Below are 27,329 nucleotides of genomic sequence, written 5' to 3' on the forward strand. Positions count from 1 at the left end.
AACACAGGGACATACAATTTTGCCTGAGCACTGTCAGCCTTGCAGTGTCATTTTGGGACACAGGGCTCGATAAGTAATTAGGTCGTTTGCTCTGGGTAAGGAGGCGACATCCTGCACGTGGAAAAGAGAATATTATAAGCGCAGACATAACGTAATGCAAATTCGTACGCCTAACTGCATAAAACTGGATTCATCGGTATGGACACGTGGAAAAGACACTTGCCTGAATTCAAAAGTGAACATCCTATAAAATTTCACAAAGATAAAGGATGTGATCTCATCAAAACCGTCTCTTTTGCATTTTTTGTTCATGATTTTTAACTCATTGAATTATTGATTGAATTAATCACTGAATTAAGTTTAGTCAGCAAACTCATGTTTATTATGTGACAACAAACATTTGATATTACTTTGTAGATGTCTGGGCTCTGATCTCGTCACTCCCAGCAAGCATGCACCAAGCTCAGCAGAGCAGAGGCTGGACAAGGGGGGCGACAACTAATCCTCCTGATGGAAACACGTGGGTGTGGGGGTGGGGCTTAAGAAATACCACATGAGCAGGGGCAGTGTGAGCAGCAAATGTTTGCAGTAGTGTTACGGCAGAGCGAGCGAATAAGAAGTGGAACAGCAGCACAAGAAGGCAAATCACTGAGCAGAGCGTTGACCGTCACAGAACACATTCTCACTCCCATCGTGTCAAAAAGCGACGCCTGGTCAGGTGCCTTTGGCGTTTGTTATTGACGTAAAAAGTCTCCTTTGCTTGGTCGGGACTATTGGCGTCACTTTTGGCGCCCTGTGTCGGGACGTACGTTTAACTGACATGAGGCAAAAGAACAGGAGAGTTAAGTTTAGATAAAGATTGTGGGTGGGGTTACAAAATGTACATTTTAGTGACACGTGGGACAAGAACGGGACACGAACCCCCGGTCTCCTGGGTGAAAGTCCTGTGTTGTTTGACCCATCCACACCCCCAACCAACCTCCTTTTGCGGATTTTCCATCTTTCACACTACTCGCTACCGTTGTGGCTCTTAATACTACGTCATCTTACAGCACCGCGGTCAAGCTGCTGCTCTGCCCGGTGCGTCCCATACAAACACTAAAGGGTGATTTTTGCTTCGGTATCTGACGCTGAGAGCCACTGAACAAGCGTCAGTATTTAACGAGTTGGGAGTGACAGCGGGTTGGTCACAAAGACTCACTGCTGGAAGAAGCATTCAGATTCTTTACTGAAGTAAAAGTGTCCTGTCCTGAATTCAAACCATTTAGTACTGTAAAATGATGGAAGTATTCGCAACAAAATGTACTCAAAGTATGAAAAGTAGTTATTGTGCAGGAAAAATGTTCCCTGTCAGTGTTTTCCTATTATATCTGATGTTTGTGTATAAATATTACTGCTGCATTAATGTGTATGTTACATTTTACTGCTGTAGCTGTTTAAGGTTGGGTAGTTTAATTCAGTGGTTCTCAACCTGGGGGTCTGGGAGATAATTTCTGGGGGTGGCCAGATTTTTGGGGAGAATAAAAATGAGCTAGATTTCAGAATGGTTTTTACATTACTGTGAGAGTTTGGTACTTTTAATGTGTTATATTCAGAGCTTCATGTGTAAATCTAGAGGTCCTGGAACACAGAAATGGGTCTGAAGGCGGGTCAGGGGGAGAGAAAAAGTCCCAAACGCATCAAAAATCCACAAAGCCTGGAATACATTGGACAAGACTAACTGCTAAAACTAAACTAAACTGTCATTAAAGGTCCCATGGCATGAAAATTTCACTTTATGAGGTTTTTTAACATTAATATGCGTTCCCCCAGCCTGTCTATGGTCCCCAGTGGCTAGAAATGGCGATAGGTGTAAACCGAGCCCTGGGTATCCTGCTCTGCCTTTGAGAAAATGAAAGCTCAGATGGGCCGATCTGGAATCTGCTCCTTATGAGGTCATAAGGAGCAAGGTTACCTCCCCTTTCTCTGCTTTGCCCGCCCAGAGAATTTGCCCCACCCATGAGAGAGAGACATCATGGCTTTCAAACGAGCAAAGTGGCAGTTGGTCAAGACTGGGAAACAGACTTCAGATACAGTATTAGGGGACCACTAAGGCCTATATAAAAGCATCCAAAGAGCACCATGTCATGGGACCTTTAAAGCAAAGCATTATTTGTTTACATTTATTAATCAGAGCATTTACAAAACTCACTCGAAATCCGCAGGGGGAGGCATGTAGAAATAGCTGTTTACGCCGGTTTGCAGCTCCCTTTCTCGTTGCAGATGGGTTTGGGGGTTCGCAAACACCAACCTCATTATTCTAGGGGTCACAACTCAAAAAGGTTGAGAACCACTGGTTTAATCTACAGCAATGCATCATATTCTATAAGATCATCATATGTTTGTTAAGCTTAAAAAGTAGGAGAATTGTGTCAACACATAAAGGAACACTTCATCCTTCAGTTTATCACAAACATTCAACATCAACACATCTGGAGATACGTGGTTTTCACTGGACAGGAAGGGAATGAAATATTGTCATCTGAAAGGAACTAAAGCTGTCGGACAAATGTAGTGGAGTATAAAGAACAATATTTACCTCTGAGATGTAGTGGAGTAGAAGTATAAAGTTGCATAAAAAGAAAATACTCAAGTAAAGTTCCTTCGAATTTGTACTTAAGTACAGTATTTGAGTAAATATATATATATATATATTATATCTTTTTGAAATATCCTGTTCTAATAAGCAACACTGGCTGTTATCAGCATCAGTAATACAGTTAAATAAAATACATGTATTGGCATTTTAGTAAATAGCATTACCATCCAATCCTGGAAGAAGACTGAGAAACAGTTTTATTTAAAGTCTTAATGCCTTTTTGGCCAAGTAAACTGAGCATATATAAAAAGAAAGTAACTCCCTGCACATTTAGTCTTTAAACGTTCTGTATTTAAAAAAAACACCTTGTGATCTGAGGTAACGTGAGGACGTTTTCTCACAAAATCTTCACTATTTAACCGTCAGGCCTGCCGTCTACACTTGCCTGAATCTAGTGAGACTATATCACAAAGACTGCATTTCGCTGTATTTGTACTTGTGCCCTGCACAATGACAATACAGTTGAATCTAATCTAATCTAATCTAATCTAATCTAAAAACAGGTTTTCACTGTTTTGCAGCCTGGATACAATATCTCTGAATGAAACCATAGCAATGACTCCAATCGTGTTTAGACTGAGCATCAGCCCTTCTTCTCTTTTTAACAAACACTGTCCACTAACCATGTGAGGAGGAAGAAGGCTTAAGAGATTCTTCTTCTCATATTACATGTCAAGTCCGTCTTGCCTCTCGGTTATTAAAAGTAAATGTTATATTGACATTTCAATCACTCGGCCTTATTGCTTTCTCACTCACAGCGAACGCTTGTATCTGAGGACAATTTCTTTGGACTTCTGTTGCATTTACATGCAAAGCTTATGTTGCCAGAGCAAAGGTATCTATAGTCTCGGAGTGTTTTAGTAGCTTTACTCGGCTTAATTAGGTATCATGATAACTTATAGAACTCACACTTTAGAGTCTCTGGGGACACATACCGTGTGGAAACCTTAACAATGTGAGCAGTGGATTTTCCATTTCCTACTTATTTTTCCACCTCTGCAATGCATATCCAAGTGAAGATAGTTTAATTGGAAATCTCTTCTTTTTTTTTTCTTCTTTTTTTTTTTTAAATAGCAGCAAGAATGTGTGTGTTAACAAAGCCCTCAGCATCTATTCCATGCTTAATAAACCATTGGTTCCTCTCAGTCTCTGTGCCCAATGACAGTTTCCAAAGCTGTGACATTTCTTTCCAAATGGTAATTGATTCAGAGGAAGCTGTTAGTATGCAGCTACAATTTAACAACTCTCCCCTTGGGGGAGGGGGAAGGATCAAGCTCTGGAAAGGAGAGACACCTTTTTTTTGTGTGTGTGTTGTTGTTGTTTTCTGTATTGTAGGTAGCCCCCTCCCTTTGAGATGGGAGAAAAGATTAGAAAAAAAAGAGGTGGCTTGTTTTCCACATTTTGCTTCCCAGCTCGAGACACACACACACACACACACACACACACACACACACACACACACACACACACACACACACACACACACACACACACTCAGCTCGTGCAGTAGGATACTGCTGAGGCCATTATTGATTGGGTGCCACTGACAGAATGGACTTTGTCACAGGCAGCACTCTCCACTCAGGCTGCAGGCTGTGTTTACTGGTGCGTCTTACAGTACCTGCGAAGTCGAGGCACCAACACCACAACGAACAACAACAACAACATGAGGGAGAGACAGACAAGCAGCAGTAATCCTCCCCAGATACTGTCAGGCCTGCTGAACAGAAATAATAGCATCACATCTAGCGTTCTGACTGCATGCAGGCGCCACAAAAATTGCCAGAGTTGTCACTCATGATAAGTGCTGGTGAGCACCGGCCACGGACCGTTAAAATTATGACACACTTAAGGAGAACAAACGAAGCGATGATTGGCCATATAATGTGACCTCAAGCTCATCAGGGTTCATTGTGCGTCCTTACAGTACGTTTTCCGTCAACAGCTGCTAACATGGATAAAGGTAATCGCTCACGATGAAAGGCGCTATTAAGAAAACACACCAAAAACCCAGGCAGAAAAAGAGCAATTGCTGTGCCCCACGGATTATTCAGTTCATTACAGCGATCCAAGGCTTCCCTTGAAAACAAACTATCGCCCCGGCATTCAATGTGAAGTTGGGCTGGAGCAAAGGTGAAATGAGTTTAGCAGCACAATCTTAGCTAAACAAGACAAATGCACTGTTCTCTAAAGATTACACCCCCCCACCCCCCGCCGGATCATTAGTGTTGCACAAGTGATGAAAAGGAGGAAATCATCATATCTTTTAAGTTCTGCGGCCTCTGTTTCCTCTGGCAACTTTTATTACACTCTTCTCTCCAAATCATGCAAACCAGCATGATAAGAATGCAGTTTCTCCTTTACTGCAATAATAACTTTTTTTCATGTTATTTGATTTGACATGTGGAGACAAAATATATCAGTTTGCTGCAAAGTCCCTCTTAAACACTGGAGTGTTCGCTCTTTAAACTGCACTTTATTTGCCCATCAACTCTGACAGCCAGATGTCTTCTCATAAGTTGTTCGTCACAAACACCTGCGATGGTGTGATGCACTCAAACACTCGAACATACACACACACACGCACGCACGCACGCACGCACGCACACGCACGCACACACACACACACACACACACACACAATCTGCTTTTCGACTTCTGTTTTCATATTTACTTTGCAATCATTGAGCTCCTTTGAGAACATATCTGCATTGTTTTACTCCTTCCCTCCTGCACAGTTTATGCAGACAATCTCAAAAACAGATATTGAAACAAACATGCTAAAAGTTTTAATTTCCCTTGACCCTCTTTTACATTCTTTAAGAATGCATTATGTATTATTTAAGGTGCAGCTCATCTGGTCACTCAGGTCCAAATTAGAAGTTTAAGTGTATTTTATAATCCCCTTCTCTGCATCACAGAGCAGTGAGGCATGTCAAATAAAGACAGATTACAGAAATCAATGCACCAACCGGGTCTCTCTGGCTGCTCAGCTTTACCGAGTTTGATAAAAGACAGAGATGGGCTTCTGGAACTTTTGTTTTATTTATGCTCCTGATCTGATGCTGACTGAACATCTTTACAGACAAATATTCAAAACGTAGAGCTTTTATTTCTTTAATTCAGTTTGTCCACATCATAACACAACCATTTAACCACACACTGCAGTGGTAAGTATGCCAGTAGTATGACAAGTACTTTGATAATCAACAGGTAATTCATGTGTTAAAAGATTAGTCCTTCGTCATTATGGTCAATGTGGTCATTTTTAAAAAGAATGCCTTCTCAAAAGAAAACAGATACAATGCACTGCAAGGTATACAACTAAGACCTTAACAATATGGTGTCTCTGTATCTTCAAAACAATGTGTACATCCAACATTGTAATAAGTCCGTAACAACTTTAACTTCCAAATTGATTGCAGTGATCTAAGGATCTAAATATAAGGAAGATTTTTTATTTACTTTGCATTTCGAGAATAAAGTCGAAATGTCGAGAATAAAGTCCACATGACATGAAAAAAGTTTAAATACTTTTTCGAGAATAATGTCGAAATGTCGAGATTAAAATTGAAATGACGAGAATAAATGCAACTCCTTTATCACTTAATCACATTAGAGCGACTGTCTGCCATGCCAGCTGCCTTGTAGGCAACATCATAGATATGGGTAACGTCCTTGGAGTGCCGCGCTCGCCTGAGCCCCACTCCTTTAGGATCAACCAATTTGATCAATTGTCTTATTGTGTCTTGTGATACAACATATGCATAGGTGTAACCATCGATACCTTTGCATCTGTCCATTACAAGCTATTTCAGTTTGCAGGAATGCGGCCACCTCTTCCAAGTTTGTTAGTTTCTGCTTCTGAACAGACGCAATTTTCGGCACAATCTCTTCAAAGTCCTGCAATGCATTTTGTAGAAGACTATTAGGTAAAGCTTGTAGTTTGGTTTTTTCTCAAAAGTCCGACTTGATTCTTGAAATATCAAGTTTTATCTCAACATGTCAACTTTATTCTTGTCATGTTGACTTTATTCTCTACATTTCGACTTTATTCTCGAAATGCAAAACAAATAAAAAATCTTCCTCTTTATTTTATTTTCCTTTGATGTGGCCCTAATGCTCCGTCGTACCTCCAAAACTGGGATAGGTGAAAATGTATGCTAATGAAATGCTTCTTGTCTGCCTCTTTAAAGAAAACAGCAGTGTATTTGTTTTGATTAACCCCTAGTCTAGATTGCAAGCGTGTCAGACGGGGGTTTTCCTTACACATCACACGCAACAGATACGCTCTCATTTTAATCTCTACAGCTGTCTACACCGGCTCTGTGCGGGATTGCATCTCAGCTGCATCTCACCAGGGTAAACTACTTTACTACATTACTGTAATTTACAGCATATTTTAGGAGTTGATGATTATTTTTTCATTTTATTTATTAAATTATTATCTTTATTTTTTATTATTATCTAACCTTTGATTTTATCGCTTTTGATATGTGTTTTCTCCTTTATTGATTCTGTATCATAATGTTAAAGCTTTTGGAAAAGTGGTGTTTTTTTTTTTTTAAGTTTGGCACAGAAAGCTCTACAGTAATAATCATGGCGTTGCACTCAGTTGTTCACACAAAGTGACAGAAATAGTAGTCTAACTAATGGAAGAAGAGAGAGCTTGGGAGAGGAGATCAAACCTTGGCTCCTTTCTCACCTCCACACAGCTGATCAATCACAGTGTGAAGTTTTTTTTATTTATTTAATTGTTTATTTAGATAGGGACAGTGCATATTATTGGACATCAGTACAAGTACACAATGTAAATATGCTAGAGTTAGCACCATAGCTAATTTTCATCTATTGTCCCTAGGCAGATACATAAAAAGAAAGAAAAACATAAAAACAGTAACAAGCATGCAACACCCTCATAGTTTGAGAGGCAAGACAAACACTAACAAAAACAGTCCAGACAAAATACAACAGAACATGTGATTGTCACACAGTGAAATGTGTGAGGCAATTAAAAGTGAGTGCAGCTTTGGTTTTCTAAAAGCCACATTTTTAAATGAGTTTTAAAATTGATGTATGTGGGACGGTCCCTTATTGTGGGGGGCAGTCTATTCCAATATTTATTTCCCTTTACTGACAAAACAGTTTGTCCAAATGTGGCACGCCTAAAAGGTATTACACAGTCCCTTTTGATGGAGGCCCTTGTACTACCATCACTCTCAATTCTTTGAAAGAATGAATTCAGTGGGGGAGGGGCACGATGATGAGCCTTATATACATAACAGGCATAATTAACATTTTTTAAATTCTCAAAACTCAATAGTTTGTGTTTTTCCAGCATGCTACAGTGATGAAATGATAACGCTTTTTTATCCAAGATTTGAATGGCTCTCTTGAAGAGTACTTCAATAGGCTTAAGCGTTGTCATGTTAGTTAGTGACCAACTTGTAAAACAGTACTCAATGTGTGAGACTATCATTGTGTGTAGATACATTCTGGGGTGGGTGTGAATAACATATTGTGGGTTTCTAAAAGTTACAGACATTGAATCAGATTCAGAAATGGTTTCATTGCCAAGTAAGTAACACTTACAAGGAATTTGCCTTGGTGGTTGGTGCATACATAAACAAACACAAATACTGAACACTAATATGAAGTAACAAATAAATACAGAAACAAATATTTACAAAATAGCTGTTTAACATAAGAAAAAAGAAAAAAGAGACTGAATGGATTGAGTGCAGAATGTGCAAAAAATATATAGTATGTGCAATCGGCAGGTGTTTAGTCCAGGATGTAGGCTGATGCAAAGTGTAGCGACTAGGCTTGTCGGTAATTGTCGGTTTTCTGAAACTATATGACCATCTGATGAGTAGCTCTGACGGAATTTACTGGCAGCCTGACTCCGTTACCAATGGTTCCTTCAGACTTTCATTGCCTTTACTTGCATCTCTTTAACCTAAGAAAGGACAGGATCATATACTTACAAATAATAAGATGACTGTCTGAATGTCTTATTCTGTCATAGTTCCTGTCTTTTTTTTGCTCTCGCTCTCCTTCACAGTCCCCTTATCTCTGTTGGGTTCACACTAGTCTATATCCACGAAGTTCCACTTCCGGGATTGTTCAGGTGACGCCGGAAATTCCGCCGGATGTCTTACATTTCGGCCGGGTTTCCGTTTCCTTCCGCTTTCTTTGTGTTGGAAACACACGTTGTAAACTCTGGTGGATTTATGAGGACTATGGTTAACTGCTCCTCAGATCTCTCAGGGTAAATCCAGACAGCTAGCTAGACTATCTGTCCAATCTGAGTTTTCTGTTGCACGACTAAAACTACTTTTGAACGTCCCCATTTTCCACCAAAACAAGTTCCTTCCCGAGGCTGTTTTGCAGAGGCGCCGTTGCTCCGTGTGAAGCCTAGCACCGCTAGAGACGCCCAAGACGATTGTGATTGGATTAAAGAAATGGCAATAAACAAGAGGAGGTTTTTCTTCCACCCCGGAATGCTATGTGGACTAGCCAGACTCTCCTCCGCAGCGCTGTGGAGGAAGGTCTGGCAATGCGAGACTAGGTTCACACATACAGAAGTAGTAGACAGTCTCTGGCCTCCCATGAATCTGTAGCTCTGTGGGTATTTTGAATGGAGTATGTAATTTACATACAGAACTGCACTCTGATTGGACTGTTCTTTTCTGATTTAGTATTACGTACGACAAACTAATTCATTTTCTATTTCCAATTACAGAATATCTTTGCTTGCTGCCTTGAATGTTGTTGAAACTGTTTAAATACAGCAATGTTTGTTCAATGTTTGTTGTTAAGATGTCACATAGTATGCTAAATCAAATAATCATCTTTGGAAACAAAGATAAATGGTTAATTTACATGGTCATCTAGCAGCTGCATCAACTACAGTAAGAAAACTTCCACATTAGTTTTCTCAAATTGACTTAAAGTATACCCTCGAGGATGAGAGGAGCAGTCTCTATGAAAATAAGGGCAATAAACATGAGATTTCTTTTTCTCATTTACATAATATTTGGTACATAATTCATCAGATCATCAGGATCTCTTCCACATGGGAATAAAAGTCTCTGTGACAGGTGAGCTGGTAGAGTTGAACAAGCTCAGTCAGAGTGCACAGACACCCTGTCATCACTTTGAATATTATTATCTATTAACTGCAATGTTTGGTTCTGCCTCAAGAGAGTCTTGTAATTAATAAATAAGTAAATTTGTCAATCAAAACCTCTTTTTTTTCACCACTGAGAAAAAATCTTTAGTAACTCTGTAATATGTGTGCATATTTCATGGAAGAAGCCATCACTGACATAACATGTTTTTAGGATTCCTTTTTAAGTCCTTTAAAAGTGAAAATAATAGAATTACATTGGATATAAATGAGTTGACTTTCAATAAGTTCTTAAATAATTTGACAAGTTATTGTTTAATTTTCATATTTTTTTTTTTTTTTTGATTTTATTCACTTTGGGCTCAACTTTTATGTCCCCAAATGTACCTCTTCACTTATCATCCACTTTGTCTGTTGCTCATAGCTTTAACAGCATGGTATGCTTTGTATGCAAATAACTTCAAAATGGAGGGCTATTTCTGCAAGCCTATATGTGCTTGATGTAGTATAGATTATTATCATGGAACCACTTTAGGTCAAGAGGCACTGTATGGAGTATCAGACACCTGCAAGGTTGAAAGGATATGAGCAGCGTGGCCCCTTTAATGATGCATAGCCATACCAAAATGGTGTTAAGATTCACTTTGCATCGAGTGTTGAATGTCGAGACTGCCTGGCTCATTAACAAAGGCGACGGAACAGACCCTTGAACAGGGCCAGTGTCAGAGGAGAGCTATTCCCCTCTGCACCAGAACTGGGGCAGACATTTTGGTTGGTGCTCTGAGCTAAGCCAAATCAAGACCCACATAAAACCCCTGATTGAAAGACAAAATATAGACCAACTAGATACTAGAGAGAGAATGTGGGGCGAATATCCGTGATACTAATCAACGTGATAATTACCAAGGCGAGTGTTTTCAAGAGCCTTCCAACGGTGGCGTAAAGAGCTGTATTAATTTCCCTGCGTGATTGTTTTGTGCTCTTGCCTCGAAAAGCCGCCTCGGAAGCTTGAGGTCTCTCTGTGTCATTCATTATTTCATTCTTCTGTGGAAATACGGTCTCATTAATCTTCAGCCAATGTCGACCCCGTCGTTACCTGTCAGAGCTTTTTGCTGAGGCCAGCTTTGCGCACTCAGAGCTGTTAAACACTAATGGACAATCGCTCTTCCCTTTGTGCTCAACATGCCATCTGATGTGCCATTTTGACTGACAGGAATAGAGGCCCAATTTGCTAACGCTGACTTCCAGAGCATCCAGTGTAGAAAGACATTCATCAAAAGCTCCATGTCCTTTTTTCATGTATCCGTGTCATATTATCTGCTGTGCTGTCAGGGGCGCCGGGAAGTTGATCACACTTTATTTCTTAGGCCAAGTTTGCATAGACTGCAGCAGTCCTCAGGCGGCACGGCAAAAATGCAAGTCTTTCCATTCTTTTTGAAAGGGTGTAGTACATTTAGGCTGCGGCAGTGGGGGCCACAGGGATGGCAAGACAAATATGCAGTGGTCTGTAGCAAAACACAACCCAACATCACCCTGCGTTGGCCAATCATGTAGTCCGGTTCAACGCCAAATCATATCCAGGATAGCGTTTCGTTGGATGTTTCTTCCCCTCTCTTGTGTTGCCGTTCTGCACTTTCGGAAACAACAACAAACATCGAGCTAGCAAGCTACACACTGAAAATGGTAAGTTTTGAAGAACATTTGGATCATGCAACAAGGCAGTCCTGCTTGGTTCTTTGGGAAATGATTGGTGGAGATTGCTATGGACAAAGTACACCCGGCGATACACTGGTAAGAGCAAACTATGTTTAACCATGTATACAGCTAATTTATATAGCTCACGTTACTGTATTGTGTGAACAGTTAACTTCATTTAATATTGTATTTGGCGTTTTCTTTTGCAGGGTGCAAATGTTCTACTAAAACAAGTTCCTTTCAAGAACATTTTGCAGAGCCACTGTCGCTTGTGTGACCTGAATTTACTTCACAGCGCTATGGAGATAGGCCTAGCAATGCGAGACTACCAATAACGTAACGTAACGATCAGACTTGTCAGTCCGTTTGACAGTCCCATACAGTAAACAGGAAACATCACTGCCTATGGAGCAGATTTCTTTCATTCTTCTCCTTTCCTTCTATTTTATTTTCCAACATTGTATAACCTAACCTTTCATGAAATGTATTGTGCCTTTCCAATGTTTAGCTATATTTAGATATTTGCATTAAAATGTACTTTGGTATGTCGATCAAACTGCTTTTCCAATGTGTTTTTTTAAATGGAATGAATGAAATATTAATCAGGCAGCCAACACTGGTGTGCGTTCCCCCTGTCCCATCCTGCTGTTCTTCTCTCTTACTGTTATCATCTTTACATAATGTATAATTGTTGCCATTGCTATCGTCATATTGTCATTATCATCATAATCGTCCTTATTGTCACCCATTGACGTCATCATCGATGTCATAGTCATCATCAATAGTAACATGCAGAATTATAGGCTTGTGACAAATTAATCTTAAGTCAATGTCCCGCTTCCTTTTTTCTGAGCTTTTAACCACATTTCTTCTGCAAATGGAACTGGCTCGAGGACAAACTAGGATAATCTTGTGTTGTTCATCCTAACATTGGTGCAGATGCAAAAGCTTCCAAAGATACGAAAAATGGCAGGCTCGATATTTGGAAAAATGTGTCTAAAATGATGCACAAGACATCTAGAAAATGTCTTACGTTGAAATGGTGCAGTCATAAAAATCATGAGGTCTTGGGTTGAATATTTCAGTGAAAACATCATGTAACTTCGACCAGGAGCTGAAAAAAGATAAAAGTGAGTGTATACGACAGTTTGAGATAGTGTGGAATTGAGAATAAGATGGTTTTATCAACTGTCAAGGTACTAAAGGGGAAACTGTATGTACAGCATATGTCAAGATGTCAAATATAGTGATAAAAGTTCTCATCATTCAGCCAATCACATGCCCCCTTCCTCTTAAGCAAGCAAGCTCAACAGCTGATACCAGATCTAATCGTTGCCACGTTGGGCTACTTTTTAATCAAACTGGGCAAGTAAATTAATTTTAAAAAAGTGTATAACTTTTATTTTTATAGAATGTTCAACAAAAAAAGTGTAGAACAGAAACATGAGGGCTAGAATGAGGTAAGTAAAAATTGTTTTGGTCTAGTTTGATAATTTGGGCTACTCTTTGTAGCATTTGGGTAGTTTTCCACTCATGACAAGTTAAGCAATATTCCAATAAATTGGCTAGTTAGACTATCAGTGTTATAAATTCAATGTAGTTAAATGTCGCGGAGAATAAAACATATTTTACCTTGCCCCACTGGGGGCTGCATGACACCTCTCTGTTCTAAAAGTGATAACCTTGGTCAAACAGCATTCACCTTGATCAAATAGTACTCAAGTCGACTAAGACCAACAAATTTGGCAGTGGTTTTAGTCTGCACACCAGATGGATCAGCTTTGACACTTTGGATAATAACCAAGTAAATGAGGACAGTAGAGTTGATGTAATGACAGCACAGTATTTGAAAGTCAATATGATATGGTTTCCTTTCGCTGTCAAATTACCTGTCTGGGAGGTTTTAATGTGCTCATTTACACCATCTGGTACAACCTGATTTACCAGATTCAAACACATTTGTGAATACAATTAAACTTCCATCCAAATGAAAAAGACTGTACCTTATTAATAACTGTCTTCCAATCCCTATTTTCTGGTTGCAATGCCTTTTTGGAGATAGACTGTTGCATTATGGAAGGAAATAATAAATGAATTGATCTATTTGAGCTGAATCTTCAAGTTGAATGAAATAAGAAGACATGTTTAATGTGCCTTTCAGTCTGTGTAGGGAAAATGGAAATAGAATTTGGAATTTTTCTGTCAGATAGTCGGAATCAAACTCAGGATGTTAACGCTATAGTGCGTAGTTTCTGTCTCCCCCATGAGGAATTCTAAATAATGAAAACAAACCTGTCGGCGTGTCCACATGATACAAGCCTTCCATGACCGCGCACCAGCCCCCCGAATTCCGAATTCTGTTAAAGGTAAGTGGATCCAAGACAATGACAACTAATTCATAATATTAAATTCAAATTTCAGACTAAAAGTTATAAATCTCAGATCAAAGTCAAAATAAAGTCACGAATCTGAGGGTTAAGCGAATTCTGAGAAAAAAGTTGAATTTTTTTAGGAAAACGTGATATTAGAAAATGTCAGAATAAAGTCATTTCTATATATGCCAAATTTCCCTAAAAGACTCAAAGGTCTGACATTTAAGTAAGACTTTTAAGAATAGTAATTCTGAGAGTGAAGTGGATGCTTGAAATAAATTTCTAAATACATTTTTCTAAGAACATAAACTCAGAGAAAGAAATTCAATATTAAAGTCAAATTTCAGATAGTAAAAGTCAGAAGGTTGTGTTCGTACTTAATATCAGTTAATATCCCTTTCCACCCATATAGCCCTTTAAAAACATCCAGTACTAACTACTTTTACTTTGAAAGTCAAAATAAAAAACAAATCTAAATTGGCACCAGACATTTTTTAAGCATCCAAATCCTCTCCACCTCCCCATCTGCATGGCATTTGATTTATAATTCTAAAGTAAACCAGCTCAGGCATGTATTCGCATTTGCACACACACACACACACACACACACACACACACACACACACACACACACACACACACACACACACACACACACACACACACACACACACACACACACAGAGGACATGATTGGTGACTTGTGAGTGGACGCAGCTTGCATGTGCACTGATGCCTGAACACCAACAGCAGCGCCTCGCCTCTTACAGACAACTTTTAATACACTGTTATCTTTCTGTTTCTCTTTTTCCACCTCTGCGAGTTATCGAGTGAAGTCTGGAGGCATATGACCAAAGCACAGGAGGGAGATGTCGATTGATAATTAACTGAGGTACCTGAATCGGTGACGTAGGTGGAGAGTAGGGGGTGACGAGAGAGAGAGAGAGAGAGAGAGAGAGAGAGTGGAGGGGCGCGGGCCGGAGAGGAGAGAGAGGTCTTGCCTCTTGTCTTGCTGAGGCTCTTTGATTCAGTGGCAGTGACTGAGACAACCCCGTTACCGGCCACCGTAAACCCGGTAAGTCCTCCTCATCTTCTCCCTCGCTCTTTCTTTTTGAAAACTGTATCTTCAATTCTGTATCTCTCATTAGAAAAAAAATAGAAGGCAATGCTCCGTCTCCACTTAGGAAGTCAAATAAAAGAAAGTTTATGCGTAAAATAAAGGCGAATGGGGCAAAATAAAACGTTCCCCGGCGGCATATTTATAATCCATGCGCAATACAGGAACACGGATTGTATCTATTATCTTGTTAAATAACCAGGTTTGAAATAAAATTGAAAGAATAAAAGGTCAAAAATGATACTGAAGCGCTTCAAACACCCAGATGGAAACTTGGGCGCTGTCCGCGGTGCTGAAAGTGATCGCAGGTTTACAATCAGTCCAGTTCTTGCCAATTATCGATCCAAATTCTTCTTTCTATGATGCCTGCTTATTAATAAAGTTTCCCGTGGATATTTGGCCTAACATAAAGTCCTATTTTACCGACTAAATCCCTCTGTACATGCCTCTCTTCTCCACAGTGTAACTACGAGCTTCGATCATACTCCAGACCAACAGCTAAAGATTTCCCCGGAGAACATCGCGTCTTTATCGCGTGTCTGCAGCCGAAATCATAACAGGACATTTGGCAAAAGCGAACTTTGATAAGAAAATAGACATTTATACTGGACGACAGCAAAGTAAGAAGATGCTTTGTGTGTCTGGTGAGCGCAAAATCTGCCAGTCAAAGTCCGCGAATCAAAGCTTGGCACATAAAGGAGTACCTGCGATGAAGATACCAGCAAGAAGCTCCACGCGGTAAGAAGTGGAAGAGTGATATTCACAGAGAAAGACCAGACAGAAGAGTGAGGAGGCCAAAGAACAAACACCAGCGCGTCCTCAAATGATGGGGATTAAGCACCTTCTGCTTCTTTTGATTTACTTAGACCCGCTGAATGTCCTGTGCGCCGCCACCACCAACAAAAAGAACAAAATCCCGCTGAGGAGGAACCCAAAGGTGAAGGAGGTCAACGGCAGCACCACCGCGGTCCCGCTGTCCGTGGCCGTCCCGGGGAAGATCACGCAGGTCCAGGCTCCCAGGGTGCAGCACGACACCTGTCTGGGCTACTACGACGTGAGCGGGACGTACGACAAAGAGTTCAGCTGCAACAACACCGATCACCGCTTCTGTTGCGGCAGCTGCTTCTTGCGCTTCTGCTGCGCGGACCGGGGGAAGCGCCTGGAGCAGAAGAGCTGCACCAACTACAACACACCGGACTGGATCAAAACCCAGCCCCCTTCACCGGGGCCCACAGGTGATACCTATGACCCGGAGCTGGACCAGACCAACACCACGGTGTATATCACCTGCGGGGTCATAGCGCTCGTCATTGCCATTGGGATATGTGTTAAAGTTGCCTATGATAAAGCCACCAAGCCCCCTCAGGAAATGAATGTGCACAGGTAAGACTTTCCTTGTTTCATAAATGATGAAAAAGCTGAAAAAACATTATAAAATGTGTAAAGAGCATGTAATTTCACCCCTTAAACATTAACATGATGTCAGCCTTAAGTGGGCAAACAGGCTTTGCGGATAAACCTACCCATATATTCCTGCAGCTGTGTGTCAAGTGCATGTATCATTTTTGTAAAAAAAACAAGTCAAAATTATCTTCAGTTTGCCTATAGTCACACTGGCATAAACTGTAGAAAAATACCATCACATAACACTACATATCTATTGTCTGGCATTCATTTGAACATTGAGTTGATTTTTCTCAGTAAAGTGTAAAAGCATGACCGTCATTTCCCTCCAATAGCCTTAAAGGGAAAATCTATTCTGGTGACTCAACTGACTTACAGCAGCCTACATAACTTATAGCCTCAATATCATGGGTTCAAACTAAGCTCATGACCTTCAGCATGTGCCATTACTCTCCTCCCCATGCTTTCCCATCAAAAAATTTCAAGATTGTATACCTTTTCATTGTACACATCCCATTCTGTGCCAATCCCAGGAGGGGGAGCATGTGATATTCTCTATCTGTTCAACCCCAGAGGGATGAGGTAAATGCCACTGAAAGCCATCATGAGTGATCATGTTCATCCTGATGGGAGTAGTCTCTTCTACAGTGACTATATTTTTAAATCCTCAAGGCACCAGTAGTGGTCACTGAATTGCTCGATGAGTGTTAAAGCAACATAAAAACTCACCCTGTGGCCATTTCGGTCACCAGATGAACAAATCAATGTATGATTTTTTCGGGAGTAGATGCAAGTCAACATTTTTACAACTATCATCAGAGCACCAAACGCTTTCTTATGTTGGCAATTCAATATATACAGTATTGTTTCACACAAGGAACTGCTGTTATTTACATCTGTGTCCTGAAACACACCTACCAGGGATCCTTGTCAGTTGTCAGATCTACATTGAATCTTTGATTGTTGGTCCAAAAATAACTAAAATGACCAAATTATAGGCAGAATTTGCCATTTGAAAGACTCCTGCTGTTTTGATAAGCTACATGGTCAGGTTGAGTATGTTATACGCTACAAATGGTGCAAAATGGAGGTAGAGCGATCAGACGTTTCCTGGTTTGATTCCCAGCTCCTCCAGAGAGAGTGTTGAAGTGTCGCTGAGCAAAACACTGAACCCCTCACTGCTCCTGATAAGCAGCTTGGCACCTTGAATGGCAGCCTCTGCCATGAGTGTATGAATGTGTGTGTGAATGGGTGAATGATGGCAGGTGTTGTAAAACACTTTGAAAGGTCAATAGATGAGAAACGCACTTTTAATTTTACATTTAAATGCAGACCATTTACATTCAGACAGCTTTCCTAAAACTTGGTTTCAAATTGTTGTATTCATGACTACAACATAAGCAAACAACCCCATAGCTGTCAATAGAATTTGATTTTGATAAATTCTGATTGGTACACAGAATGATGTGACATCACACTTTTCCAACTGAGCCCCGCCCTTCAAACCAGTGAAAAACACAAAAATGAATTTAAATATGTCATTAGGGCCTAAAAGATAGATGAATCATGTACGTGCTGAAATGATTCGATTAATTTATCCACAGGAATTTTTTTTGCCAAACATTTGGTGGTCTTAACTGGCTCAGTGGTCAGTATGCACATTTTCGTCCTGTTCACTTGGGTTTCCACCCACAGTTCAAAGACCTGCAGCTGTCTCTCTATGGTATACAAGACTGGTTTTTAACTGTCCAGGTTGTCTTGTGGTGGTGCATGCTGGGGTACTCTCCATCCCCACTGAAACAAGTATTAGTATAAAAAGTATAAATGGGGTTATAATTGGGGTTAGGTCTGACTAAAGCTTCATGTTTTCCACACACTTGTAGTCACTTAGTCATTGCCCTTATCCAAAAGTCACTGGAGTCATCTGCCTTTTGCCAGAGTCCATTCTGGACAGAGCAGAGGAGGACGTAATTGTGATGATTTAACGACATGAAGATAATTGATCATTGTTATGCCTCGGTCACGTAACTTTAGCACCTGCTGCTTTGAAAATGTCAAAGAGGATTACTCGGCTTTCTTAGAAATGCAATGACAGTTTCTTGGGTGATTAAAAATGTCCAAATTCTAGCAATGACAACAACACAAAGGAGCTCTTTCAGTAGATCAGTAGATTTAATTTAAGCTCCAGTGATCACTGTAAGTGTCTTTTCAAAAGCTGGCACAGTCAGCTTTTAATATCCGTATGGACTCATGAGAATATTTCATTTGAAACAATAAAAAGAACAACAAAGCTCATGACGCCGCACTTTTTTCCATCTCTGCTCTGAGAAATGAAGAGATGATGAAGTTTATGTCTTCTAACTGCACTTGTATCCCAGCCATGGGGCGTACTTTCAAGTGGATCTGCTTAAAATGCCACCACTTTAATATGAGCAGGAGCCATGAGGGTTTAGAGAGAGGTCGATTAAATAAGGAGGCATGGCTTGCTGGGTGCTCAATAGTGTTTTCTTTTATCTTTTTATGATTTGTTTTTTTTCGCCGACCATTTGGCACATAGAACTGTCATAATGATTTCTGCTGGAATAGACCTCAAAGGCTGGCAGCAGACATTCGTGCTGACAGCCGTGACCAAAAAGAAGTAGTTGAACATGGGATTAGCTTTATATTTGGCAAGGGTCTGCTCCTAAAATGTGGGTGCTTCTCTGATGTAATTTAGACTCTTACTTCTGCGACTGAGGGTGGACTGTGAGCAGAATACTGAGCTGTTGGCAGACCTTTGCTGTTTGGTCTGTGACCTTCACCAAAACACAAGAAATGCAGAGGGAGAGCTAAAGCCAGTGGTTTAAACAGACTGTATTGATCACATTCTTCAGGGCAAACCGAGATGCAATTTTTGCAGTTTAGGTGGTGAGAATAATGCTCTGTTCTTCGATTGCAGGACTGAGAATCTGAGTTAAAAGGTAAGACGAATGAATGAGCATAAATTGCAGCAGAATAACTTTAGGTTTGATGCAAAAGGAAAAGAAAAAGCCCAAAGTTTGTATAAAAAGTCTGCTATTAGGATTTATTGTCAGTTGATTTAAGATTATCACGGAAATACTGGTATCAGCAAATATGTGTATATATATATATATATATATATATATATATATATATATATATATATATATATATATATATATATATGTTGGACAATAAAACACAACAGATTGCATAGACCCCAAAGATATGTTCTACGTCATCAACGTCAAAACATAGTTTTTTTACGAGAGAACAATGACAAACGATGAGAGCTTTAGTTTTGTTCTGCTTTGGATTAGATTGATAACTCTGTTGGCCTTATGTTAAAAGGATAAGGCTGGTTGTATTCTATATTTTTGGTACTGTCAATATATCCCCAAAAAAAGAGTAAAACCAACAATGTATTAATCCGTTTCTGTCCAATTTCCCCACCCTGTCTGCAGCCCTCAGGCCCAAACCCATTGGTTCTAACTGAAGATGTAAAATCTTACGCAACCTTAAGTTGCAATAGCAGACTCTGTAAATCAGTTTAATTTTGGCATCCTCCAAGGGTCCATTCTTGGCCCACTGTTGGTTTTAGTTTACACACTTTTTATCAAAAGGGTTTTAGAATATAAAGTGTGTAAAAATAGAATTTGAATTGGCCAATATATTGTTAACAGATGTTTTAAACTGTCAAATATTAGTATCAATCCCAGAAATGCAGTACTGATTGCGCTCTATTGGATGTTAAACAGTCGCTAGCCTCGTGAGACCGTCCTGATCTCGCGAGCTCCAGTTTTCTACTCGCAGCTCAGTCTGGCATCTTGAGATGCCAAACGACCGACCAATCAGCGTTGGTTTTAAGGTGGGTTTAGGTGTGACGCAACGAGAAGCGACTGTTAGTCTAAACAACATGGCAGCTTCCACGGATGAGATGAGCGTAGCTATCGTGCAAGTTTTATCCAAATTAGAAAGTATTCCTTCATTGAAAGAAGAGCAAAAACGACACTGGAGGCTTTTCTCAGAGGAAAAGATGTTTATGCTCTTCTCCTGACTGGTTTCAGCAAGAGTTTGATCTGATTGGTTGATTTGGCCCGTCTCTCACCAACATAGGTGGTGATAGACAGATGGTTTATCCAATCAGCTAACCAGTAATTTCGCCCCTTCCCAAAAGTTCTCCAACGGAAAGTTCCCAGATGGATATGCCAAGCAAATGCGAAGCAATCCATCTGGCGGAGTCAGGTTAAACAGTCGCAGCATTTCTGACAAATGCTCCTGCAGTTTCCATGTGAATTGATATAACAATCAAAAGTCTTTTTTACTTCTGTGGTTTTGTTTCCAAGGCCAAATGTCATTCTTTCCTATTAAAAGATATGTTAAAATTCGGCCCTGTTCCTACAAACTACTGTAGCTCCTGCTGCACATGACATAGCAGCCAACTGGGACAATGCAAAATCAGGTCGCCTCTGTCTGTGAAAAAGAAACCTGCTAAAGTGTGCTTCTCCTGGAAGGGAAATTCTATTAATATATGGTATGTCTTCCAAAGTCACAGAGTTATGGGAGAGTGGAATGTGTGGTTGCTTTAGGTTGACATTGACACAGTTAAATTGCCCTTTCATTTTCTTTAAGAAAACTCAGAGCCTGCACTCCATCTCACAGGCTGACACTGTGCCTCCAAAAGTTGGAAATAGTGTTGGTAAAGTATTGCTTTTAATTTGTGGCTTCAAAGAAGAGGCACTGACTTAACTTTTAATAAATGTGCCTTGAACTCCGGTCCGGCACACATAATAGGACTTGTCTGTACCTTGTGTACCACGCTATTAAAAATCAAACTCCTTTGTGACTCCGTGTGTAATTAGGATTTCCTCTCTGCTTGCACCATACCTCTATGATTTAAATTGGAGCTGTATCTAAATAAATTAGGAAGACCTTTAGGGGGATTGCAACAAGAGAAAAAAGGTTTTGGTAATTGGGAAAGGGAAACATTTCGGTTGTGTGATTTCATTCCAGAGCCCTGGCAGACATTCTGAAGCAACAAGGACCAGTTCCAATATCTCAGTATGAACATGAAAACCTTGCAGCGATTGATGGGTCACCCAAAGACGAGACGCCGGTCAGATCCTCGAAGAGTCACTACACACCTGTTCACACCAAGGCATCGAACCACGGTAGGTGACACTGCTCATATACAGATCCATAGCTTTGAGTGTAAAATTGAGTATGTTTGAAGGAGAAACGTGTGTAGCTGTCTCTGCATGTTTATTTGAAAAAATCCAACTTTATGTTATTACGATGGTAAAGCTTAAACGTTTAAAAAAAAGACACCCTTCGCTGTCCTTAATCTGCCAAAAAATTCTTTGATTGACATCCACTGAAATAGATGGACGGACTGTGAGATCTAAAGCTTTCCCCCTCAATCTTTCTTAAGAGGAACCACATAAGGAAATATATAGGGAATTAAATGCAAGGCCTTGGCTGAATTCTTGTCTCCCTGACGCTCACGTCCCATAAGCCTACTCAGCATTGGCTCAAAATTGAGATGCAAATTATCATTTTCTGCGGGAGACGCAAGCTTTTTGTCCAGAGATAATTCTGTCTTGCAATGCTGTTCCTCCTACTTTTATCCAGTCGGTCTCCAGATCCCTGCTCCAGGGATCAGCTCGTTTGCTAAGTGCCCTAGTATTTCGTCCCAGATTCAACAGTGTTGTGTTTCACTCTTGAGTCACCCTGCCCCCACCCTTCTCTCTGCTACCACCACCCAACATGGAGTGAATGTGAGGAGAGCTGAACAGACTGTACTGCAGGATGTGAGCAACTTTTCTGCAGCAGAATTACTTTTTAAACTTGTGTAAACATGCTGCCCAGCCATAAGGAGAAGTTGCTTTTGCCTATTTTCTTGTTCTACCAAATAAGTGGAGTTTATTTAACGCTTGGTCACCAGTCCGGTCTTAAATAATCTTCTTTTTGTCACATCTGCATTACAGTATATTATTACTTGTTGTTAAGACCCAATCTTGTAGGCTAGAGAGACCCTAAGTTAGAGTCTGAAGAACTCAATTTAAAGGTATATATATATATATATATATATATATATATATATATACATACATACATACATACATACATACATACATACATACATACATATGTGTAAAGTATATATTGTAATTACATTTTTTTTTCATTCTAATGGTAACCCACATCACTCCCACTTAGTGTGTCAATCCAACCCATCCTCACCCAGAAAACGACCGTATAAGTCAATTATGCAAGCAGCTCATAACGGCCGACAATTAAGTTTCTTGTTAAGCAACAACCACTCATGGATGTAGTAATTATCTTCAGTGTGATTCACAAAGCCACACATTGTTATTTTTTTCATAATATGTAGTGCCCACAGAAAAGATGTCTTAGTTGTCCAACCTGTGTCATATCCGCTTGCTATTGTTTGGTGCTTGAACAGTAGCAGTGCGTCAGACATGCTGGAGAAGGGTGTCCAAACTGAGATGGAGGCGTTTCAGGCAAGACATGACTGATTTTATGACAAATTCATGACGGTGATGTGACTTTAAGGAAAAATATGTCTTTGTTCTTTTTTTCAGTGTGGTCAAAGCTCATTGTATTTATAATGAAACTTCTGCATATTATATACATTTAGCTCAAGCCATTGTTGGGCTTCTCTTAGTACATTTTCCAGTAGAAACTCTTCGCACTGGAACGTACTACTAAATGCAGAATCTGTAGGCAATGGGGCAATATTTTGGTATTGTACGCGTTCTGGTTTTAGTTTGGTTTACTTATCTGCATTCATATGCAGATTTCTGTTAATAAAGATGTCGTCTCTGAAGTCCAACTATATTGTTGTGTCTCAAATTGCTAATCGGACCAGGCACACAGAGGAGGAAGAAGATGTTTTGGCCCGGATGTTTTTTATCAATTATCCGGATATCCACGGGCTACACCGAAATGTCAGAAATATTGACCGTTGTCCCCAAAGGCTAAATCATCATCAGACTGATAGCCGATGGGTTCTGAGATTGAGGTTAAACCAAGGACTGGTGACAAAAGAAAAAATAGTTTTTATTAGGATGTAGTTATTTTGGAGAAATTTTAAATACTCAAAGCTAAAGAGTTAACCTCACACTTTTAAAATGATTACAGGAAGTTACAATATGCAGATGATGTCTCTGTTTTTATTGTCTGGCTCGATATACATTGCTGTGATAAAGCCTGACATCCGCTTTCTCCACTATTGAGGCTTGGAGCCACCAAAGACAGTTGTGACTGGTTTAAACAAATACAAACAAGCCAGAACATTTTCTTTCCACCCTATGCCAGAATAGATAAGCGGTGTAGCCAGACCATACTGGAGATACTGTAGGTCTGGCAATGCGAGACTACTGTTTTTATAAAAAGTTATATTGTAAAAGCAAAATAGATGAAAAAGCCAGAGCATTTTTTTTCCACCCTGTTCCAGAATAGATAAGCGGTGTAGCCAGACCATACTGGAGATAGGTCTGGCAATGCGAGACTACTGTTTTTATAAAAAGTTATTGTAAAAGCAAAATAGATTAATAGTACACTTTTGACTTTTTCGTTTAAGTGCTTACATTTTCTACTTTGTATGTTTGCAGAGTTTATTTATATATATTTTATTTGGTTTCAGCTACATAAATGATATATAGCTGGCAATTTGGCACCTAGAAAATTCTTTGTACGTTATTGAAGACATCAAGGTTAATACAAGGTTTCATGCTTTCAGTAGTTACTTTTACCTTTGAGGTTAGTTAATAAAAGGGTTAATATTTATAAAGAAAGTGTTACCAATTAATATTACACGTTTACTTCGCTTTGTGAAAGGTGCAGTTCACCTCACTGGGAGCAGTGGTTATGTTTTCTTTACAAATTCTCTTCATGATGTTGGAGGTGGATAAAAATGATCAACATCTGGTTTATAAGATGGCCTTTATAAGGGAAGCCAGGAGTACAGTGATTATTTGGTCTAAAAAACATCCCCTGGTTCACAGAAAGATCATATTTAATGGGTTAGAGAATAAAGATTTGAATAGATTTTTTGATGTAGCAGCGTAAAGGAGTATATTATATATTGGTGCTGTCAGAAGCCACACTCCATTGATGGTGTACTATTGAATAGCACCTTCTTCCATTTTTATTACTGCTCACATATAAGCTATAAGTGATAAAAAGTTAAATAAATTAAATTAAAATAATTGCAATTAAGCAAAAGAAAGCAATTTTATAGCATTTCTAACAAAAGGTAAAGTATTAATCCAAGGAGGAAAACATTAAAAAGAGGCTTATGACATTCAGCAATGGTGGATTTTGAGCGTTGAACTGAAAACATCAGCAGTATGAGATGTGAAGTCATCCCATTTGATGTTCCGGAAAGGATATTATACCTCGGTGAGATGCTGATAAAATGTGTCTTTGGGATGTGGATAGTACTTCTCCTGAACCGTCCTTGAGTGCGCATTATCGCTTCAATTTCCCAGAGTTCCGTTCTGTTCTCTCGTTTTTGTGCTCTAAAGTTTCTATGTGGCTGTGAAAAATAGGCTGTCTTCCACACTGTGCAGACAGAGAATGGAATCATCTCCGAAGGACACTCACAGCAACTGGGTTCATTTTCAGTTTTAAAGCCCTGCAGATAGTTTGACATAAATTGACATGAGACCAACTTTGGAATGCTATTTTCAAAGAATGATGTCACGTTGCTGACGATAGTGGGTCTGGATGCCTGTAGAGTCACAATTAGACTGTGTCTGCTTTTATTCAACGGAAACCTGAAACCATTTACACTCTGTAAATTGCTTCCAACTTTTTTTTCTTGACCGTGATAATTCACACTTCATGGCCAAAAGTATTTGGACACCCACACAAAGAATGTGGATATTTGACCATTTTAGCCATATCTGAGTTTTGTAAAACAAAAAAAACTTCCATTAGATTTGGTAATTGGCTGCAGAAATTTTCCCCCTGATGTTGGGTAATCAGATCTGGCTCACAGTCGGAGTTCCAGTTCATCCCAAAGGTCTCGGACGGGGATGAGGTCAGGGTTTTTTACAGGCCAGTCAAGTAATTTTGAAAGAACTGGGAAATCCATTTCTTTATGGCCTTGACTTTGTACATGGATGCATTTATATGCATTCAAAGTTGCCACAAAGCTAGAAGAACACTATTGTCTAAAATAATTATTACATGCAGTAATAAAAAGGAACAGTTCAAATGATGCAATGCAAATTTGCTTTGCTCAATGTCTGGACACATCTTAAGAGGTGCTGCTAGGTGGATTTTGTTACAGCTGGTCAGAGCCAGGCTAATTATTTTCCCTGTTTTTAAGTATTTATGCTAAGCTAAGCTAAGTCAGTTGCTGGCTATAGCTTTATATTTATTTAATGGACATGAGAGTGGTATGGATCATCTCATCTAACTCAGCAAGAAAGTGAATGAGCATTTATTTTCCAAAACTGTCAAAATATTCTTTTATTGGAACTAACGGGCCCCAGCCATGAAAAACAGCCTTGAAATAGCATATTTAGTAGACATTGAGTTAATATTTAACAGCAACAATCATATAAGATGTTGCAAAAATGTGATGACTGTCGTCACTAATTTAATAATGTTTACTTTTCCCTAACGACCAATTCAAATATAACTTTGCAAATGTCGCTTTCATTGGGAGATTTGAGTTTTTATCTCTGAAATAAAACACTTTGCGGCTCATTCATGAATGTATGATGAAAAACTTTAATAGTCTGGTTATTCTCTAAAAGAAAAGGTTATATCTTTTTCATTATGCAGGCAATTTTAAGGAACATTTCCAGAGATAATAAGGGACTATAGGTTTATACTGCCACATGGGAGCAATTTATATCACAGTCAGTGTCTCCAGCTACCTGCTTTCAGCTCCACGGTGCTGTCCTTGGATCATGCCGAGGTTATGAATCACCAGCATTTCACCCTGGGAGACATTATACGTACACATATACTCTACTGTATCATCTACATAGACACAACACAGTGCTGTTTAAAATCACTAGATGCAGGGAAATATATATATATATATATATATATATATATATATATATATATATATATATATATATATATATATATATATATACATACATATATGATATATATATATACAGTGTTGGGAAGAATACTTTCAAAACGTATTTCGTTACAGAATACAGAATACATGCCCACAAATGTAATTTGTAACGTATTCCGTTACGTTACTCAATCTGAGTAACGTATTCTGAATACTTGGATTACTTCAGGATTACTTCCACATTGAATTGCGTTTTATAAGTGTAGGAATGCAGCTATCACATCCAGCTTACTAAACAGGCCTATAATGGTGTGTTCTTTTTATTCCAACTAGCTGAATGTGTACCTAAACAAGCAGATAGATTATTGTATTGGTAGTCCCGAACTGCAATACAAAAATCTAACCGCAGTCTTGCTACCACGAGCTAATTTTAGCTAACGTTAGCTAGCATGTCAAACAGGGCTAGTCAGTCTTTAAACGGCGTCTGGCGCTAGTAAATCAGCACGTAGGAGAATGTAAAGTTGCACGTCAATGTTAAAATAGCAAGGTGACCAGTAAAACTACAGCAGGTACCCCTTCGGCTAATTAAAAAATAGCTTACTTTAAGATGCTTCTTCAGGTTGGAGGTGGAGTAATTTGGACGCTGAAAGGAGGTTGGTTGCTGGCAAGCAGAGGTTGCACTGCACAGTTATATTTCATTCTCCTGTTCGTTCTTTAATGTGAAATGCTGTTTGAATTTCCAAGATTAAAACTTATTCCTGCCCTGGCTCTGTCGTGCGGTTCCGAATCCATTGTGACTGATCACGAATAAATAGCTATTTTTTTCGATTTCATATCGGGGCTTCTGGAAAATGCATAGAGTTGCCTTAATTTAGTCAGAGTGAATAAACTCGTGA

General features: G+C 39.4%; 1 protein-coding gene across 3 annotated transcripts in view; it reads left to right on the forward strand.

The window, feature by feature from the left end:
- The first annotated feature begins 14,586 nt into the window (after positions 1–14,586).
- Positions 14,587–27,329, forward strand: part of LOC120575367 (protein shisa-6) — an 85,153-nt gene continuing 72,410 nt past the window's right edge. For all 3 annotated transcript variants that reach the window (XM_039826100.1, XM_039826102.1, XM_039826101.1), the window contains exons 1-3: positions 14,587–14,912; positions 15,416–16,337; positions 21,372–21,529. In XM_039826100.1, the coding sequence (XP_039682034.1) occupies positions 15,778–16,337; positions 21,372–21,529 (718 nt within the window). In that variant the 5' untranslated portion in view covers positions 14,587–14,912; positions 15,416–15,777. The remainder of the gene's footprint in view (positions 14,913–15,415; positions 16,338–21,371; positions 21,530–27,329) is intronic.

The sequence above is a fragment of the Perca fluviatilis genome, chromosome 15, assembly GCF_010015445.1.
Source record: "Perca fluviatilis chromosome 15, GENO_Pfluv_1.0, whole genome shotgun sequence".
NCBI classification, from domain to species: Eukaryota; Metazoa; Chordata; class Actinopteri; order Perciformes; family Percidae; genus Perca; species Perca fluviatilis.